At 37.8% G+C, this 19,887-nt stretch overlaps 3 protein-coding genes across 3 annotated transcripts; 1 reads left to right on the top strand and 2 right to left on the bottom strand.

The window, feature by feature from the left end:
* Positions 1-276: 276 nt before the first annotated feature.
* On the bottom strand, positions 277-4,570 carry LOC113722846 (uncharacterized). Its single transcript, XM_027246069.2, has 16 exons — positions 4,334-4,570; positions 4,113-4,225; positions 3,876-3,984; positions 3,720-3,784; positions 3,214-3,252; positions 2,782-2,878; positions 2,594-2,681; positions 2,281-2,344; positions 2,129-2,205; positions 1,950-2,031; positions 1,795-1,874; positions 1,558-1,642; positions 1,400-1,468; positions 1,257-1,324; positions 1,129-1,177; positions 277-986 (listed from the first exon to the last, which is right to left on the bottom strand). Exons 1-16 carry the CDS (start codon positions 4,398-4,400, stop codon positions 615-617), a joined length of 1,524 nt encoding a protein of 507 aa, XP_027101870.2. The 5' UTR covers positions 4,401-4,570; the 3' UTR covers positions 277-614.
* Positions 4,571-5,549: 979 nt separating this feature from the next.
* On the top strand, positions 5,550-9,128 carry LOC140011072 (uncharacterized). Its single transcript, XM_072059180.1, has 8 exons — positions 5,550-5,692; positions 5,793-5,878; positions 6,258-6,506; positions 6,600-6,734; positions 6,855-6,939; positions 7,033-7,143; positions 7,770-7,863; positions 8,026-9,128. The coding sequence occupies exons 1-8, from the start codon at positions 5,669-5,671 to the stop codon at positions 9,126-9,128; spliced, it is 1,887 nt and encodes a 628-aa protein (XP_071915281.1). The 5' UTR covers positions 5,550-5,668.
* Positions 9,129-9,561: 433 nt separating this feature from the next.
* Positions 9,562-14,670, bottom strand: LOC113722928 (lysine histidine transporter 1). Its single transcript, XM_027246163.2, has 8 exons — positions 14,328-14,670; positions 11,571-11,728; positions 11,018-11,404; positions 10,535-10,928; positions 10,320-10,425; positions 10,144-10,235; positions 9,989-10,057; positions 9,562-9,909 (listed from the first exon to the last, which is right to left on the bottom strand). The coding sequence occupies exons 1-8, from the start codon at positions 14,376-14,378 to the stop codon at positions 9,811-9,813; spliced, it is 1,356 nt and encodes a 451-aa protein (XP_027101964.2). The 5' UTR covers positions 14,379-14,670; the 3' UTR covers positions 9,562-9,810.
* Positions 14,671-19,887: the final 5,217 nt, after the last annotated feature.

Raw genomic sequence — 19,887 nt, 5'->3', positions numbered from 1 at the left:
CATCGTCAAGGGTCATCCCCAATTTAAGCAGGAGGGTTTAGACCTGAACAACATATAATCTCCAGAAAATGAAAAAAAATTCAGTGTTGTATTCTTGAACGAAATTTAAATCTGTCTATCTATTCAACAAAACCATTGTAATTCTTTTCTCTTTCTCATATTTCTTCAAGGGATAAGACCATCAATTCGCGGTTCAAAACCAGATTTTGATGGCACTGATGCTTAAGATTGGATTCCGTAGGCTTCTTGTCGAATTTGAACAGACTATCAGAAGGCTTCACCTAAAATAAAACCCTTATATCCATGTAAGATTCGCTTACAAATTATTCCAAGTGATTGCTTTACAAAATCGAAACATCAGCAAAAACTCTGATGGATCAGATTCAGCTCAGGCAAGAAGCCTTGCTTACTTCAAACACCACATTGAAATACAGCCACAGGAATCAGTAAATATCACTAACCTAGATATGCAATGACAAAGGTCGATTCTAAGAAAGCTGAAAAATGCAATTACATTCTCACGTAAGTACTTCAACCATCAATCTTCTTGTCGCATAATCACTGGCCATCACTATGAACAAGTAAATAATCTTGATCAACATTAAAAAGATATATCAAGCTACCAAAAAATAGTCTCTAATTGTTCTTCTCTTCAACGACGAAGGAGGATTCAGAACGGAAGAGGGGCTTCTACTTGCAGCTTCTGGAGTCTTATCCAAGTTTTCCTTTAATCTGAAATTTGATGAATATCTACTCCTTTGGGATTCAGGAGTGGTAGTTTCTGAGGCAATGGTTGGTTTAGGAGAATGAATATTGGAGACTGCACCTTGGGGGCAGATTTCAGAGTTATTTTTCAAACTAGTTAAATCTTCATCGATAAACAGCCTTTTCCGTTCTATACTTGGAACTGCCATTACTCTTCTTCGAATGGATGAAGGAGATCTTGAGTTTGAGTAGCAACAGCCTTGGATGTTCCAAAAGCGAACCTGAAACCAATTTGCCGAAGAAACTTGAGATGCTTTTCCAGCAACAAAGAGCAATGATGCATCATAAGCAGTTTATAATTGGTTCTAATGGAGACTCAAATTTTCATAAGTTTTTTTGCTGACCAATTTATTGCATACTTACTGTAAAATCATCTGCAGATGTTGCTACCTTCCCCATCTCTGAAGGGCACCTGGAGAAATTATGAGAAATTTATTTCCTTTTCCAAAAGGGATCTCTGTTGAAGCTCAGAATACATTCATAAAACATACCAATCCACTGCAGTAACTTCTCCATCATGGCTTTTCAGTAACATTGGATCTAGGTGAGGCTTGTTTACCTGCTTCAAATAGCTACTTCAATGAAATCATAGACAGAAAATCTACAGGGTCCTGGTTAAAGAGAGAATACTAACCTGCCAAACGTATGCATTTCCATCACTAGAACCAGAAAGCATATGAGAGGCATCTGGACTGATTGATGACTGCAACACATTCAGAAAATTATGTGCATGCCCAACATCGGTTCATATCCTAAAGTATTGAGCATTTGAGTACTGCAAAATCTGCTTACCTTAACAAAAAAGGAGTCAATTTGACATCCAGAGAAAGTTTTCACAGGGCCATTGTCAAGCTGAAGTATACTGTAAAGGTATATCCTGAAAGAGCAATACTTCAGAATCTGAACTAACTGAAAGGCTTCATTTGGGAGCTGTAAATAATTTCCAGGATTTTCTTTGATCAAAATAGTCAATAAGGCGTGAAATTTTTGCTCCAAAACAAGTATAATAGTCAAAGAACAGAAGTATACCTACTGTCCATGCATGAGGCTGAAATATACACTCCGTTTAGATCTTGAGACAAGCTAGATACTCCATGCAATCGCCTCTCCTGAGTTAAAAAAAGAAGTGTCAGTCAGCATCAACAATATATTTCTGACCATCCCTGCTGCATGTAAAGACTTGCCTTTTCGTCAGAAGTATCTGGATGAGAGCTGGTTTGGATAACCGACCTTTTGAGATTCCTCGTATCCCAAAACTTCAAAACACTGAAAGTTTACATAACTACCCAGTAAAATTTCAAAGCCTAAAGTAGAGTTCTATAATGATATCAACTTTTGGGAGAAATGATAAAGTTTCACACACCTGTCAACTGCTCCAGCTGTAGCAATGGAAACTTCATCTCTCAAGTAGAGAACGGATGTAATGCTCATCGAGGCAGCCTGAAAAAAAAAATTGAAGGATTAAGGGAAAAATTACCAGCATTTTGGATGAACAAATTTGAACTGAGAACAAACCTTTCTCCGCCTAAGCCGCCTCCGACAGGGAGATACATGAGCCTCATGGACAGTGGCAACTGACCTATAAATAAAACAGAGAGGGAGGTCCACTAGTAAGCTTTGAGCCTTTTTCCCTTTTGGGTAATTACGTTATATTTTCTCCTTTTCAATGGATATTATTCTACAAGAATAGCAAACTCCATATAGTTCCAAATGTGTTCAGCCTACAAATGACATGAATTCCCAGTTTTCCTACTAAGCTGAAAAAGAGTGTTTAGATTGTGAAGGAACAACTATAACCTCCTCAAGCATGAAGGGATGCAGATCTTACGATATGCTTAGTCTGTGGCTGCTATTCTCAGAACACCTCAAGTCCCACAAAGCAAAGGACCCGTCTCGTGAACCCGATACAAGTATGTCTGTTCGATAGCAACACCAAAATATGCTAATTAGAAATTTCGATCATCTTTTCTGGAGGAAAACGAACATTTCCAACATGAGTATGAGTCATGATTGTACCATGATTAGTAGGATGAGAAGAAATGGTCTTCACACTTCCTGTGTGTCCCATCAATGCTCCAACACATTTCCTTTTTTGTGCATCCCACACCTTTATCTGTTAAAACCATAATTTACCGTATAATCAATAAATGAGCAGAACTGCATCCATCATCTTGGGTTTAAGATGTACAAGTTCTTCCAGCTCAATTTACATTTGTCAGGCGGTTCATATTTCGTGCGTTTTCTTACATATTCATGTAGACGAGATTATATGAATGTGTGTATATCTTGTTAATGCATGGTATAACATTTGAATCTTCGTACTTCATGCTATTATCAGCATTAGCCAGAATGTGAATTGAAAAAACTATATAAGAAAAGCTTCTCTGAAATATGCATTCCATGTAAACAACCAAGAGCAGAAACTACATCTGAAGTTTGTTGACTCACACTTTGATCACCTGAAGCAGTCAATATTCTGTTATCGTCCTGAAAAGAAAGCAATCATGGTTATTACCGCTTGAATAAATGAAAGAGGCAAATGACAAACAGGCCATGCTTGCCTGCCACGTTTTAACCTATAGAATATTTCTCAGCGATGTTCTAAATTTATAATGCCAGTTATTGATTACTACTGCCCCGTCCGCCCCCTCTTTATTTGACTTATCACAGAAACCACTTTAGGCAACTGCAAGTTTGCAACCGTAAAGCACACTAAACTTGATTATGTCAAAGCTATCAAGACTGAACTTGTGATGGAAGTAAAATCGCAATGCCAATTTGCAAAACATAAGATGCATATTTTTTAAGTTAAAAAATCCCAAATTGGCAGCAATTCCCATGTAAAAAAACATGACCCGTAGACAAACTTTTATGGGAGATTATAATCTATTGAACTCATAAAAATCTGCTGATTCGACTTCAATTGGAAGAAAGTCAAGAGAAAAAAAAAATACCTTGATCCAACAAATATCAAAAATGGCATTATCATGGGCAACCCACTCCAAAATTCTACATTTTTCTGCAGAGGTAAGTCGTAATCAATACTTGACAAGTTTTTAAAGTTTAATTCAATTACACAAACAACATCTAGGCAAAAAAATTTATCCGACCTGTATTCTGTTGATAAGTTGAAGAAGATGGAAATTTTAAGCGAGTATTATACAAGCTGATGTACCCTGCCTCATCCGTAACAGCTAGAATATGAGCGTTTTCATTACTCTGCATTCTTAAAATTGAGGACATATTAAAATTTCTTTAAAATATTTAGATAAAAAGAACAAAGAAATTCAAAAGCTTACTACACACATATATCGTGTAGTGATTACTTCGAGCGATGGATTATTAACCTTGCAAAAAGAGAGAGCCATTGGAGGTGAAGTCTTGCCATTGTGCTCGACAGATACGGCTCCAAGTTGGCTTGATTCCGGCCTTTCATCCACTATATAGGGTCTTTTCTTCACTGGGGAAAAATAAATAACATTAAAATTAAAACTACAGAGAACTTCAATTAGAGGGAGGAAAAAGGCAAAACAAAAAAACAAAAAAACTCTGCCGCGGTTAAGCGAACCTCGGAATCCGTTGAGCTCTCTGGAATTGATATCTCGGAAGAACGATTGAGCTATGAAGTTCTGCATTTTCGTGTTAGTATAAAACGATCTCCGTCAGATATGAAGAGAGAGAGAGAGAGGAGCTGAAAGGGGGTTTGGAGGACCGAATATGATTAGATATGGGGTTTCCCGTGCAGTTTGACTTGGCGCGAGGATGGTGGTTGGAAGAGGCGGGAAACTTTTAAAATTTTGGCATTTCAACGTGACTGAATTGGCGGTAGACGGGGGCGTCGCACAAGAACTCATTTACCCGTTGATCCCTCTGGCCCATTTGCTCATGAGCCTGCCCACTAAAAGACTCGGCAAATGTGAAAGCCACATCAACTCAATAATGGCCTCACTGGTCTTTTTTTATATCACGCACCAGCGTGTTCAAAAGATAATTTAAAGATAATGAGAATTTTATTTAAGATTAATAATTAACCTTATATACACTGTCAATATATATAAATTTATTCATAAGTTAAAGTATTAAATTGAAGTGTAGTGAATCTAATGAAGTATCTTTTGGCATCATCCTTCCAAGTTTTGGCTATAAATGAATTTAAAGGTATATTTGTATAAGTTCAATAATTTTTTTGGCAAAAAAGAAAAAAAGAGTTTGGTGATCAAATGATGCAGTCTTAAATAAGTGATTGGTCTTTTTTATCATTTACTCTTCTTCCAATGCCATACCTTTTGGGGGATTAGAGATATTTGCATCTTATGTGTATGTCTTTGGACGACAATAGAATGAAATGGTGACAATGAATTGGTTGTAACTTGGGACAAGACAGATTCAAATATTTGTTCCTTTTCTTTTTGTTTTTAATATCTTATTATTTTCCTTTTTTTTGGTTTCTTCATAGTAGATATTTTTTATTCATCATTCTACGAAAGTAGTTGGATTTGTTTGTTTTGTTTTTATTTATCAGCATTTATTTTCTCATTCTTTTTATTCTTATTTTATTTATCTCCCTCCCATGATTTTTTTGGTTAAAAATTATTTTTATTTTGCTTTTGATTTTGATTTATAAAATCTTTACCGGGGCTTTTCGGTCATTTAACAACATCCATTAACGGTGAACAGTTAATAACAAGGGCACAAATATAATTTGGTCAAACTATGCGATATGTTTTGTAATATGAACAAACCTCAAGGGAGGTAAGTGTAATTAATCTCATAAGGCACCAAGTCGGTTTTTACCCGATTAGGGTTTTTGTATCCGCACCGCCGAACAAACAAAGGCAAAACCGAAGTTCCTGGCGTCTCCTCCATTCGAAGTGCTCTCCCTAGTCGGTGTTACTCTGCCGCCATGCCGAAGCATTACAGACCTCCGGTTAGTTCAATTCCACCCGGCTCATTGTCTTTCTCTCATTGTTGTTTTAGTGAAGTTCATTTGACTGCCAAGTTCTGTGACATGTTCCGTCCGTTTTCAGGGGAAGAAAAAGGAGGGGAACGCTGCAAAATATGTTACAAGGTCACAAGCCGTCAAATATCTCCAAGTCAGCTTATCAGTTTTCAGGTGCCTTCCCCCTCCATCTGATTAACGATTTACTATTTAGCTCAAATTGCATCTGATTGTATTGGTTTAGCTAGTTTGAGAATTGCTTTTGACAAGGGATTTTGCCCTTTAAAAGTTCCCGTGAAGCAAACAAGATAAAGATTCTTTGATTGTTTCCACAGTGTTAGGGCCAACCAACTTGTATATACATTTTCTGAAAATTTCCATCGTGAAAATGCATCTAATAGACGAGGGAAGTTATAAGAAAAAGCTTTGCACGTGTATAGCTTGTAGCAACATAAGCAGTAGAAAAGGGGTTCCATGAGCATTAGCTACTTCAGCTTGTTTTGCATGGTAAAAAAGGATTACTGATTTTAGTACTTAAGGTTCATCCTTACAGGAAATTATGCATCCTCAAAGGTGTCTTTCCCCGAGACCCCAAGAAGAAGGTCAAGGGATCCCACCACACCTATTATCACATGAAAGATATTCTGTTCTTGAAACATGAGCCCCTACTTGAGAAGTTAAGAGAGATGCGGGCGTATGAGAAGAAGGTCAAGAAAGCCCAGTCAAAGAAAAACCGAGATCTTGCTGAGCGTCTATTGAGCCGCAAGCCTTCATACACACTAGATAGGCTTATCGGAGAGAGGTTGGTTGATGGCATAAATTTTGAGGTTGCAACCTTTTGTGCTTGCTTAGTTGAGGTACTTGAAAAAGGGCATCTATAACTGCTTGGGTACAGGTACCCAAAATTCATTGATGCACTACGTGATCTGGATGATTGTCTCAGTATGGTTCACCTCTTTGCTGCATTGCCTGCTATTCAGAGGGTCGAAAGGGAAAACATTCAAGTTGACCGTATTCATAATTGTCGAAGGTTATTACTTTGATTGTTGTAGATAATATTTGTGAGACTAAGTTTACAGCTTTTGAACATTTCTTGATATTACTTCATATCTCTTGTACTTATCGGATATTCTAATTCGGTATGGATTAGGTTGAGTCATGAATGGCAGGCTTATATTTCTCGCACTCATAAACTTCGGAAAACTTTCATATCTGTAAAGGGAATATATTACCAGGTATATCTTCTTCTGGTCTTCTTTCCTTCTAGTCTGAATTCCTGGTATATGGTCCTTTTCTGGTAGACATTGATAGAGCAATGATCTCTGCAGGCAGAGGTTGAGGGCCAAAAGGTCACTTGGTTAACTCCTCATGCATTGCAGCAAGTATTGCCAGATGACGTCGACTTCAAAGTGATGCTGACTTTCCTGGAATTCTATGAGGTTAGTGGATGTTGGGTTTCATGATTGATTTTTCTTTTACATACATTCAGTGTCCAGTCTCTGTGGAATTTTGCAGGGTGAAGAGTGGTAATTGTTTTCTTCTTTTTTCATGAAGATTAGAAGATAAAATTAGCTTAGGTATTTTCTGCAGGATTTGCAGACTCACTTGCTTAACCTTATATAGGGCCAAAATATAATTTTTTTTCAAAACAGGTGATGTGTGTCAATTATGAAGCATGACTTTTTATGGGTGAAGTTGGAGACATGGCCAGAGTCTCAAATTTTAAGCTTTCCTAGAGACAGTTGTCATTAGATAACACTGCTGAAGAATCATTACTTACTCTGTCACCGAATTGTATTCTCTCATGCCTTATTCATTTTATTATGGCAAAGTACTAGCATGGCACTGCCCCACTTTAGCCTGAGTGCACCTCCTTGAACTGTATAGGCACATCATATTGTGCAAAATCTTCATATCAAATTAATCAATTTCACACGCCTTATCCATTTTTATTGACTTATCTCCCTCTTATTGTAGACTCAGTGAAGATTTATTTTCCACTCATCTGTTTCTGTTTTCCTCTTAATTTCTTTCAATACTTATTTTTATTTGTTTTTTGTTGCAGACTCTCCTTGCTTTTGTTAATTTCAAACTTTATCATTCAATAAATGTCAAATATCCACCAATTCTGGATTCTCGCTTGGAAGCATTGGCAGCCGGTATTCCATTTACCCTTACTCAGTTTCTCATAAATATTTCCTTAGAAGTCAATTGGGAGAATATTTTACTTTTGTAGAATGGGTTGGCTAGAGCTGGTTTACTCTGCATGTTAATACATGAAAACTTGATACTGTATTTTCTTTGTTTCTAAATTTGTGCAGATCTATATGCTTTGTCAAGATACTTTGATGCCAATTCTAAAGCTTCTAAATTGGACTCCGAAGATATCGGTTTGTCTGGGTCCCAACAAGTTGAGGAAAAACACGAAGAGACAAAACTTGAAGAGTCTGAACTCAGACTTGCCCAACTCCAACACCAACTTCCTTCAAATGCTCGCTTTATCAATGTCAATATTCGTGATATGGAAGGAATGACCCCTCTTGATATTCTGAGGCAACGGCCACATTCTGTGTCTTCTGATATACTGGCCAAACAGTTGATATCAGCAGGTGGAATCTTCAGTTGTCAGGACTACTCAACAAGAAAAGCAATTGCATCCCATTTAAGAATGCGAAGTATTGGAGGTAGTCCTGGAACTTCCTTCAGGACCTCTGACATGGAAATATTCCTTTATACCGGCATTGAGAATATTTCAGATGCAGGTGGTAGTGTAGGCCTGAGCCCTTGTTCGACCGAGACAAACCACCATGACTCGAGTCTGGAGACCTCTAGCACAACAAAAAGAAAGAAACTACACACTGTAAGCTATGCAGCACGAAGGCTAAAACAGCTGCTTCACTGGCCTAAGATGAAAGACAAAAGGGCAGATCGATGCAAAAAATCAGTGGGTGAACATTCTATATGCCCCTCAGAAGGACCTCCAATTCCTCTGCGGCAGAGGTTCTCCAGGCCTTCATCACTTCCGAACAACAAGCGAACTCTTTCGGTAAGGAGTAACCTTCCAAGTCCATCAGCAAAGAAGAAACTCGCTTCTGGTCTAGTGCATGGTGTGATGCAGGGAATTCCCAGTGTCAATGTATCTCGTCGATCACGGTCAAGTTCATTTTCGAAATCGTCATTCTCCTCGCATAGCTCTTTGGATAAACAAAAAGGTATACAAATTGAGAATGATATAGCAGGAGCTTCTTGCTCCAGACAGATCGGTGATGGTGATGGATCACCAAGTGCAGTTCCCAAACTAGGGCCAATCAATAAGAAGTTGATGAACCAGTTGTTATGTTTTGGTGGCCCAGGACAATCTGCAAAAGCTCCTACTTCCAGTGGACTACAGCCATACGAGATTTATGAACGTGCTGTTCTGTAAATGACTTGTAGACAAAGAGGTTATTGAATCCTGGTGATTTTTGTAGAGAACGCAGGGGTGGCCTAAATGTTTTGGGCGGGCAATTCTCGTAACTGGAAATTGGCTCACCATGACATGTTTTGCTTTATATGTAGAAGAATTTGGTCGATGAAGAAGTAGTTTCTCGCTGGTTTTAGGCCCTGATCCAGGAAAAAAAATAGTGTACATTCTTCTGTGCCTTTAAATGTATTCTGTTTGTTTTAAGAAGGTAATGTAAACATGCTTTGCTTGATTTGCTGATTCTGTTCATATAAGAGGCTCTGCGTGAAATTTATATGAACTGATTGTGAACACTGTACTTGTATGAGCAATTTTCCATATTATACCAATGCATCATACACTCCAAAAGGATCACAAGAAAATACTACATATGCACACACACACACACACACACTAAAAAAAAAACCGCGGATGTATGTATTAACCAAACCAGCATGAATTTTTTTTTACTCAAAAGAGCACTTCAATACATCTTTATACTTGCTTCTAGTATGAATTCGGAATTCCTATTCCGCCATGACTAGTGATGAGCCCACCCACCCGTCGACTGCTTCCATGGCGAAGCTGACGCTCTTCTGAGTTCTGACTGCTTCCTTTTTACCTATATCACTACATCCTTCGCTGTAGGCAAGCTGCTCTGCCTCTACGAGTAGAATTTATAGGTCTTCGCTTCAAGTATGATCTGTCTTAGCCCTCCAATTGGCGCAATAACCATCAAGAGGACTCCCAGTATGATGCAAATCTGCCAAAACCAAGTTAGATCAGCTTCAAATTTCTATAATTAAAACCCTACGATTTCAAGAGTCCGAAGTTGCACGTACCCAGTTTGTAATCCAAGACAAGCTGTATCTCCTCGGTTTATAGACGGCAAGCCACATGATACAGGGGAGCTGCAGAAAAGATGGATTTAGCAGACCAGACCCATACAGCAGGAAGATGAAAAGAGAAAAAGGGCCCATACTGAGAGGGTACTCACGAAGTATGTAGTTGGGGCGAAAGCAAAGCCTCCAAAGAATCCAAGAAGTCCGCCGAAGAATGGGAATGTGAGACCAACAAACATTGTGAAAGCTGCAGTCAAGACATCCCTATCAAACTTCAATGCAACTTTCAATCCAAGGAGAAGGTCTAAAACAATCAAATGCCATCACTTACCCACGTAAATGTTCCTCGAAACAAAGCGCAACGTCCAACTGGGCTTGAATCTTAATTTCTTGACGAGCACAGTTTCAATCATGTCGAAAACCGGCATCGCATAAATCTGCAATCAAAACAGTCCACAGATATCACGGTTGTGCTGTCCTAGCCAAACAACCTCGTGAAAAATGAGCTGCTCAAAACTACATCAACAGAGAGGAGAGCCTCCTTACCTGATAGCTTCCGATTACGTGAACCACGACAAACATGTTAGCCATCGCAATTAGCCAGGTTGGTTTATTCAATGAGAGGAGAACGTTATCCTCGACACTGTTTCCGAACATCCAGTACCCTATAAAAGCAACCGGGAAATAGCACAATGCCACAACTATGTAGGCAACAACCACTCCTCTCCACATGGGCACCTTGGAAGGCTTCCCAGGTTTAGAAGGGATGGTGGCTTGAATCTCTAAAACAACATTGTGACCGGCGTAAGCAAAAGCTACATCTCCCAGGGCACCGAAGAAGTTGAAAAGTGTTCCTGCTGTAGTCGTAGCTTTGTAGCCATATTCCACATCTGGTTGGACACCCTTTTTCACGGAGGCACCCCAAGCAATGGTGGAGTAACTACATATTAACACAGTCACGTCAGCATTGCAACCGCTTAAGAATCAAAATAAAAACAGTAAAAACCAGAGATGACGCTGGGGGAATACCTCAATGACATGACGGCTGCGGCCAAAGACACACCGGAGATGGAATTGAAGTTTGGAAGATGGGAGAGCACAAAATGAACAGAGGCGAAGATCATAATGAAGTAGGTAGTCTTGATATCTTTGCAAGGCTTTGAGCAGACCAAGTCATGGAACTTCTTCAATGACTTCCCTCCAGTAACCATGTAAACAATGTCCACGCCCACTTCAACCACTAGCTGTTGGGGTACTACAATCCAGAGACCAAGTTTCTCACCAAAAGCATGCTGGCCTAGCTCGTGATATCTGTCGAAACGTTTCCCCGGAACCATTTCGTGCATTTCAACCATTTGCCATAAGGTGTACAGAGTGATAATCCAAGATAAGACCATTACAGTCACTCCAGGCCCCCTAAAAATTTTTTGATGATCGTACATAAAGCTTGTCAGTCCACCAGCAAGATTAGGATCAAGATTTCTACTAGTACGACTATTCTACATCCTAAGTAACAGGAGTTATATAAGATGAACACTACCCAAAAGTCCAGATTAAATACTCAGAAGAAAAGGAACCCTACCATCCAAGCTTGGACATGGCATAAGGCAAGCTCAACACTCCAGCTCCCACCATGGCAGTGACATTGTGAAAGGCCGAGTACCACCATTTTGCATTCCTTGAGGACGTAATAGGAAGCCATTCATCAATTGCCTTCTCTTCAGCCGTTCGATTGTCCACCTGTAGTTTTCCGCATAATTTTTCGTTCATAAATTTCAAATTGAATTTCATTCAGAATTGTCAAACAAAAAGGAAAAAGAAGAAAATTTGAGGAAAATGTGGGGAAAAAGACACCTGAAAAAAAAATCATGTTTTTTTCAAATCATATTGCAGCATTGTTTCAAAATAAGCGTGGAGCCATGTTACAGTAGATCATTTTTAACTAAAAAAAATTCTGGCTTCAGTGCAATCCAATAGAAACAAAGCCTATCCATAAATTTGATGGGCAAATTTAGCCATAAGTAGAATGTCTCTCTAATTCCATATTTACTAGCGCAGTTTTTTTTTTTTTTTGGAGGGGTGGGGTTGGTGTGGGCTGGTAACCGGAGGCCAAAAAGTGTCGCAACTTAACAATCGACGGTAGAACTTAATAGATGTGTAATTACCAAAAGAAGAACTAGACTGATATACACCTTTTGACGGTGACGTCAAAACAGAACCATAGTTAGGTTGACACGAAACAAAACAAAACACCACAGTTCGGTGGACAGAGACAAGAGGACGATGCATTGTGGGCTGGACGACAATAATGATTATAGTATCCACCACTCCCACTTTTACAAAAAAGTTTCCAAGACTCTTGGAAGTTTTACGCTTTGAGCCAGCCACACATGATTCCAAAAAAGTGAATGAATGCCAAGCACGCAACGACGAAGGCCTAAAGCCCACAACCGCAACCTTCCCAATCATCCCGACGTCCTGCTCAGTTACTACTTACTACGACGGGAACGGAACCGCATACCGTTGTTCCCAGTAAGGCTTCGACGGAGCTGAAAGCAACTCTTATTCATGAATTTGTTTAAACTACGCAAGACACTTGTTAACTGGGACTGATACATTATTTAATGTACTCCCTCTCCTCCTCCTCCGTCCGTTCCACTTTGATCAATTTGATTTTTTTTTCACATAATTTAAAGAAATTAGTTAATTTTATTAAAAAAATAAATTTAGTTCAATACTTTCATAAGATATCCTTCTGTTAAATAGACTGTGACTAGTTAGAAAAAGTGCATTTTTAAAAAAATTATAAATTAACTATATTTTTTATTGAAAAATAAATTATAATTTAAAATAGATGAAAAAGAAAAATAAACCTATCGAAAGTATACGCGTACACACCGCTAGTTAATTATGGAAAGTGAGGACTAGTTGTAAAGGGGAAATAAACGTAGAAATTCATGTGTATTACTTTATGAATTATGAATGCTGCGGTCCACTGTCATTGGTAGGAGTATCACGAAAATCCAAGGAAGAAAGTTACCGACATGGGAAGTTGGACCTTAGAAGCAATGAAATCCTTGGAAGAAGGGCATTGCTTAGGCCTTGTTTGGTCTTTGAAAAATTACTACGTTTTCGTAAATACATTTTTCAATCAACTTTTTATTCCATGTATGTCAAATCACAACAATGTTTTTTTTTATAAAAAGTTTTAAAAAAATGCAATCCAAACAATACCGCTAGCACCAGCATGTTGAAAATATATATAAATAAATAAAAGAAGAAGTAGATTCATAGAAACAACCATGGGTGCCGCCAATTGTGGAGATATTGACTTTCATCATTTTTTCAAGTATCAAAATATCGTGTAACCGAGACATGAAGAACCCGAAGCTGAAATATGAAAAAGGGTTGGGGTTTTGGTTTCAACTTTCAACTTTCATAGTTTAAAAGAGCTACGTAATCCTACTCTGAAAAGTCAAACACACCACACCAGCAATGGGTCCAAGTTCCGCACTTGACTTGTAGCCAACCAAACGCCTATGCCATGTGGTGAGATCCTAAACTCTAAACTCACCCAGTCAACGACCGTAATTGTTATCGTCATTGTCACGAGAACCCCACTGTCCAGCGGCCAGTTTGGCACGCCACATTTTCTTATCCTTCTCCTTCTTCTTCTTCAATACATACATATATATATATATATATGGGGGTAATTACTAATTACAGTTGCTTTGGATATTATTACTGGACGCCAGCTGGTTAAATTTCACTACGATCATTCAAAATGGAGACCCTTCCTTACTATTCAATCATATGAATGCATGATGTAATTAAAGCTTGTCTTGCGATAGAATGAAGTCTTGAAGGAACTACATCGATCCATTTTTCAAAATATTTCTTTCACGCAGGTGCACTCCAAACTAATTAATGACCACGTAGATGAGATTATTACTGGCGGTACCTAACTTCTTCTAAGCTTAACAGTAATAATAATATCAAGAATCAATTTTCTCCAGGTCCCTTGATTACCTCCTCATCTTTACTTCGCCATAGGCGTCTGTCCGGGGACCATTTTTGCTGCTACTTGAGTTAATCATGCATGACGAGAACAAAAAAAGCTTTTAAAATTCTTACAGGGGTGTTACCATGCATCACTAATAACAGTAGTAGTAGTACTAGTATTTTCCATCAACCAAAAAAAGGTTCGAGGAAATAAAAAGAATACCTACTTTTTTTAACGTACGTCAGGGACGGTCAAATCCCAAATATGCACGGGGGGATTTGGGGAGTTCCTGTGCGCGTTTGACAGAGAGAAAGAGAGGGAGAGGGCGTGACTTACTGTTTTGGAGTCGTCGTAGTGGAGATGATCAGTTGGAGCTTGAGTTCCCATGATGATGCGGAGGAATTAGAAAGCTTGGAGATGAGATGAGCAACCGACGAAGAACAGCCGGACACAATACGAAACTCCTCGCTTGTCTTTTAACCCCCCAAAAAAAGAAGAAATGATTACACCTGTGTTACAAAGGAGGAGGAGTCCAGAGAGGCAGCAGTCTGAGGTTCGGAAGGACAAAACGGCAGTAGATACGAACGAGGAAATCTATGGAAACCTCCGGCGTATATATTTATATATGAACAAAAAGTGGATGGATGTAGATATATACAATGAATATCCAGAGTGTCCTCCCTCCTCTACGGCACCTACCTACTGAGTATATCTTCTACGTAAACTGTGGAGAGGGAGAGAGTGAAGACGACGTTTTTGTTTGACTTTCCCAGGTCTTCATTGAAGGCAAGTGATTGTTTTTTGAGCTGTATAATACTATATACTAGTAGTAAGTATGTGTAGTTTCTTAAGAAAATTCCTGGAACCATACATACTCACAATTGGCCGGCAGCTCACGTTGCCGTCCCACGTTTTTTTGGGTAATTAGCGTGTGTTATCTACCTGTAAACCATAATTAACAAGCTTGGATCTTTTTATAGTACTGTGTTAATTGGAGATCCCTATCCTGCTGGCCAAATTTTGCAGTTTTACTAATTTTTTGAATCAATATCAATTTTAGCACAATGATAGTGAACAATATTTCGCCAGTTCATGAATCAAACACGCATTTAGTTGGTGGTATACTTACTAGTTTTAGAATCATTTGGAGCAAAGTTGCAACACATCATCTTGGATACGATATCTACCATATACACAAAATTGTAGTGTTACAGTGAAAGAAAACGATGGATCAACATCCATTTATTATATACTATAATTAGTTTTATAAAAAGGGGGAAAAAAGACCCGGTAAAAAAGTGACCCGGTAAATTGTGAGGAACATTTTAATTATTTATTTCATCCTGAGCCCAATAACTTATGTAAATATTCCTTCCATCCCACTTTGATAGTCTTGATTTTTTTTTCCCACGCTGTTTAAGAAAATTTAGTTAATTTTATTGGAAGAGTAAATCTAGCATACTATTTTTCTGAAATACTCTTACATTAATATTAGTAATATAACTAATCATTATATCTTTACACTAATAACAACAACAAAATTGATGGAAATTAAGTTGCACTATTCAAGGTAATGAATCAAAGCAATTAATGAATAAGGTAGGTTATATAACTGATAACAACTTACATTAAATAAGGGTATTTTATATAAGTTAAAATTTAACAATATTGTTCAATTGGTAAGTGGATTATATTTGGGAAGAATAAAAAATAAAAATAAAAATATCAAAGTGAAACGGAGGAAGCATATTTTTTTTTAATTCTTTTGATTTGCCTATGTTTATGCCTGAGTATAATAAAATACGTAAAAATGACAATTTTTAGGTTTAAAGGAAAATTAACATCAAAGCAATCCAATCATTATATTTAACCTATGGAAAAATTAAATATCTACCGAAAATTTATCCGGTACTCGTGGAAAATCAAACATCCACCGAAAATTTAGACCTTCGGGTCTAATGTGTGTCTATCAGTGGAAGCCATGAATGGACGCCCTTTACTGGTGGGAGACAATGAAGGGGGGGAAATGAATTGAGAAAATCTTTTTTAATCGTGTAATTATAGTGAAAGATATATTTATTTGGATTGCACATTATTTACACCTTATTTACAAATATTGACCTGTTTGCATCATCAACATATTTTTTTAATTACCTGTTTATTTCACATACATTATATATAAAAAAAAGTATTACAGTATTTCTTAAAAGATTATCCCAAATAATCTCCTAGTCAAACACACCGACTTCAACGTATTTTGTTGCAAATTATAGGAAAAATGCATTTGAGGCGATGAATGAGTAACTTCCTGGGAGATTATCTGCAAATTAACTAACAAGTACTGACTTATGCACGTCATAAACTAATTAAAGCACGAAAAAAAACAGTTGTAGCTAGGCGATTCAACAAAATTTAATGGTTCTTGTTATTGGCCTAAGTGTTCCAGTTATGATTTACAGTCCCTCTTACATTGGTACAAAAGATTGAGGTGCTATCCTCAACGTTCGCAGAATCTTGATTTGGGTGAAAAATGTGTGTATAGATTGAAATGAAAAAAGAACAGCCTAATCTGGATCTCTTTGGTTTTGTGTGTAGGTAGTTTGTATATGAGATTAGAATCACCTTTTTCATTTGTATTATGTTCCATTATTTCCATAGAATGGGTGAACAAATAAGGATTAATTATTAATGGGAGATATTAAAATATTTGAGTCGATCCGAACTACATTATAAAAAATTTAACAAAAATCCAACGCCATACTATGTAATTATATATTTAACAACCAATCTATTTTCTTTGAATCTCAGTTTTGGGTATTTCATGTTGGGTTCTAATGAAAATTTGCAGATCTATGTAACACAGTGAGAGGGTGGTGCTTTATAATTCTTTTATTTTTTTAATTGATTTTCTATTTCTAGTAAGATAACAATATTATTTAAAAAATGAATTAATCTTCCATACACTAACAGTATGTACATTTTCACCATTGAATGCATGATATATAATTCGAATTTGAATATGAAACTCAAATTTTGTATATGTATCATGCATCTAATCGTGATAGTATATATAATATCAGTGCATATAATATTTACTCTAAAAATATATATATATATATATATATATAATGAGGAAAAGTTTATCGAACATGTTTTTGTTGTTCTATTTCACGAATAAAAGTCTTTCGATTTTTGTGTGAAAAACATTTGTGAATACGAAAATTACAATAAAGAGAGAAAATGTTTGTGAAAACATATATATATATATATATGTATGTATACGGACACACGCATATATATATAGAGAGAGAGAGAGAGCAACTAGACGTCACTGGATGTTATCTTGCTACCTAGTCAATTATGTGACATCCAAATTAAATATTTTAAATTTGGATGAAATCGATATGCTTGATCACATAAGCGTCATTATTTCCCTTGACAAAGTCGCCAAGCATTCGTAATTACTCCAAAAAAAAAAAAAAAAAAAAACTGTGAGTGGTTTAAGCACAAAGTTTGTTACGACAGGCACACCATGCCTTTCTCCGTAATTGGGGCAGCGCACACTGTACTGTACAAAGGGGGGGGGGGGTGCGGATCTTTTGCTTGATTGAGAATTCATTGAGACCTTTTGGTTTTGTAGATGAAAACTAAAGACGCATGTGTATAATTCTGAGGTCGGCAGGAAACGGAAGGAATACTACTACTACTGGCACATTTCTATTGCTTATTTATTCTGGTTCGATAAGCGAAGAGAATTATTTTTCCCTTTCCTCAATACACTACTGACTTTTGAATTTGTGGCCGATTTTGAAAAGGCCGACTTGAAAAACTCGTTGTATAGTTAATTGAGGCACGTCGGGATTGCATTTTCTGTTGAGATAATTATAAAATACCAATCTCTCTCAAATGTGTCTGTGCTTGTTATTGCAAAGTGAAGTGGGGACATGGATCAAGTTGGTTGGCGGCATTTGAATTTGATTGGACGAATATTTTAACTTTTTGAAACATCAAATTACTAATTTCAGACAGTGCCGCCACTAGCTCCCGCGTGAATGGTCCAGCGGCAGCGTCTCTCACCAGTGAATCTTGAGATCACAAGTTTGAGTCTCCGCTCCGCTGGATTCCTCCGCGCACTTAACGTGTTCGGGCCGGGTTGAGGCGTCGGGCCCGAGTAGCAAGGAGATTAGTGGGGTCCCGTAAGAATTGATCTGGACACCCCTGTGTCGACAAAAAAAAAAAAAAAAAAAAAGACAGTGCCGCCACTAAGCATCCTCCTAGCCCGCCGCCCGGGGCCGAATTTGTGGATCCATCTTGGACATGTGGAACTTGAAAGATTGATTTCTCATTTCTGCCTTTGAAATTATGTGTATCATAAGCGAAGGAAAGGTCAACTTTATATAGGAAAGGTCAACTTTCACGGATAAAAAATAACTTTGCTGGTCACTAGTTACATTTTATAATTAATGTATCTAAAATAAAAAAAAAATATATATATATTAATGATATGAACAGATAAATTTACTTAAATAGCTCGCTATCCCTAGCGGTCCAGCAGTCATTGGCAGCCTGTCGCTTCCCCAGAACTGCAGAAAGCCAAAAGTCCAAAGTTGTCGATGCGTCATGGACCATGACGCATTGACAACAAAAAATGCGGTGATCCGTATCCATGAATTGATCATCAACCGCGGCTCTATTTAGCATTTTCGCGTTGGAGACTGACCCAGCGCCCCCTATTGCACATGAAAGCCATGTTACTCTTGGCCCCCCGCCCCAACCCAAGGTTTACATAGAATCAACGTATTCACTCGCTCGCTCGCAGTGAAATGAAATAGGTTCCTACTGCCCCAAACTCCCTGGCTTAGCCTCTACGAGGTTTGTCATTTTCAAAAGTTACAAAGTAGTTAACATCATAACAAAATGAAAAATCTGAAAAAAAAATGGTGATTTGGGGGAAAATAATTCTAAATGGGTTAATTGGATTTGATGGGTTACCCAATAATACCCATTTAATAAATGGATATTATTGGGTAACCCATTTATACCCATATATAAAAATTTAAGATATTCATACCCATTTATTCATGAATGAATATGAATAAATTTAATTAAATGGATTGATTTGCCACCTATAGTCATGGTGGGTGGCTTGCTTGCAAGTGTAGTTTCAGCAGAGCAAGTGGGCTGTGGGCTGTGGGGGAATTGAAATATTGAATGGGCATTCCCCCGCCTGGAGAGGAGAGCGGAGACGGAATCCAAACCCAAAAAATTGTGCGGAAGATTCAGAATAAATTAAAGTACACCAGCGACGACTTTGACCAACGAAGAGGTCCTCTCAGTCAACGCCCACACTTTCACACTACAACGCCATTCTCCTTAGTTGTAGCAGTAGTACTACTGCCATATGGGCCCACTGGATGTGCATTTCTTCGTCGTCTTCTGCATCCTTTTTCCTTTTCTTTTTTTTTTTTTTTGATAATAGCATTTTCCTTTTCTTGAATGACGGAAGGAAATTATTTGGTGGACCATCCTAATTAATTACATTTGGTAACTGAAATTCGCCGAAACTGACTAGCATAAATGAGGTTTCAGCGCTTGGTGTAGCTGCTGATTGCTGACTGCTCCTTTAGATGAGGGAGGGACATCCTGTAATGTAACTATTAATCTGGTGCTCGTGTGGTTATAGTAATAAAAAAGTAGTACTACTACTTCAGATTTTACTGCAAGAAAAGTTTAATTTAATTTTTTTTTTTCTTATCCATAACAAGCATGAATTTAAGGTGAAAGCATGTAAAAGTTTACCCTACAGTTGTCATCAACAAAACGTACCTCATGTTCTGCAACGTTTGTGCCCCCTCTGGGCAGCTCGGGCGGACTTCACGACCTTAGTTAAGGCGTC

This window comes from Coffea arabica, chromosome 7e (assembly GCF_036785885.1).
Source record: "Coffea arabica cultivar ET-39 chromosome 7e, Coffea Arabica ET-39 HiFi, whole genome shotgun sequence".
Lineage (NCBI taxonomy): Eukaryota > Viridiplantae > Streptophyta > Magnoliopsida > Gentianales > Rubiaceae > Coffea > Coffea arabica.
Note: the sequence above shows the minus strand (reverse complement) of the source record. Positions and strands in the feature narration are given on the sequence as shown.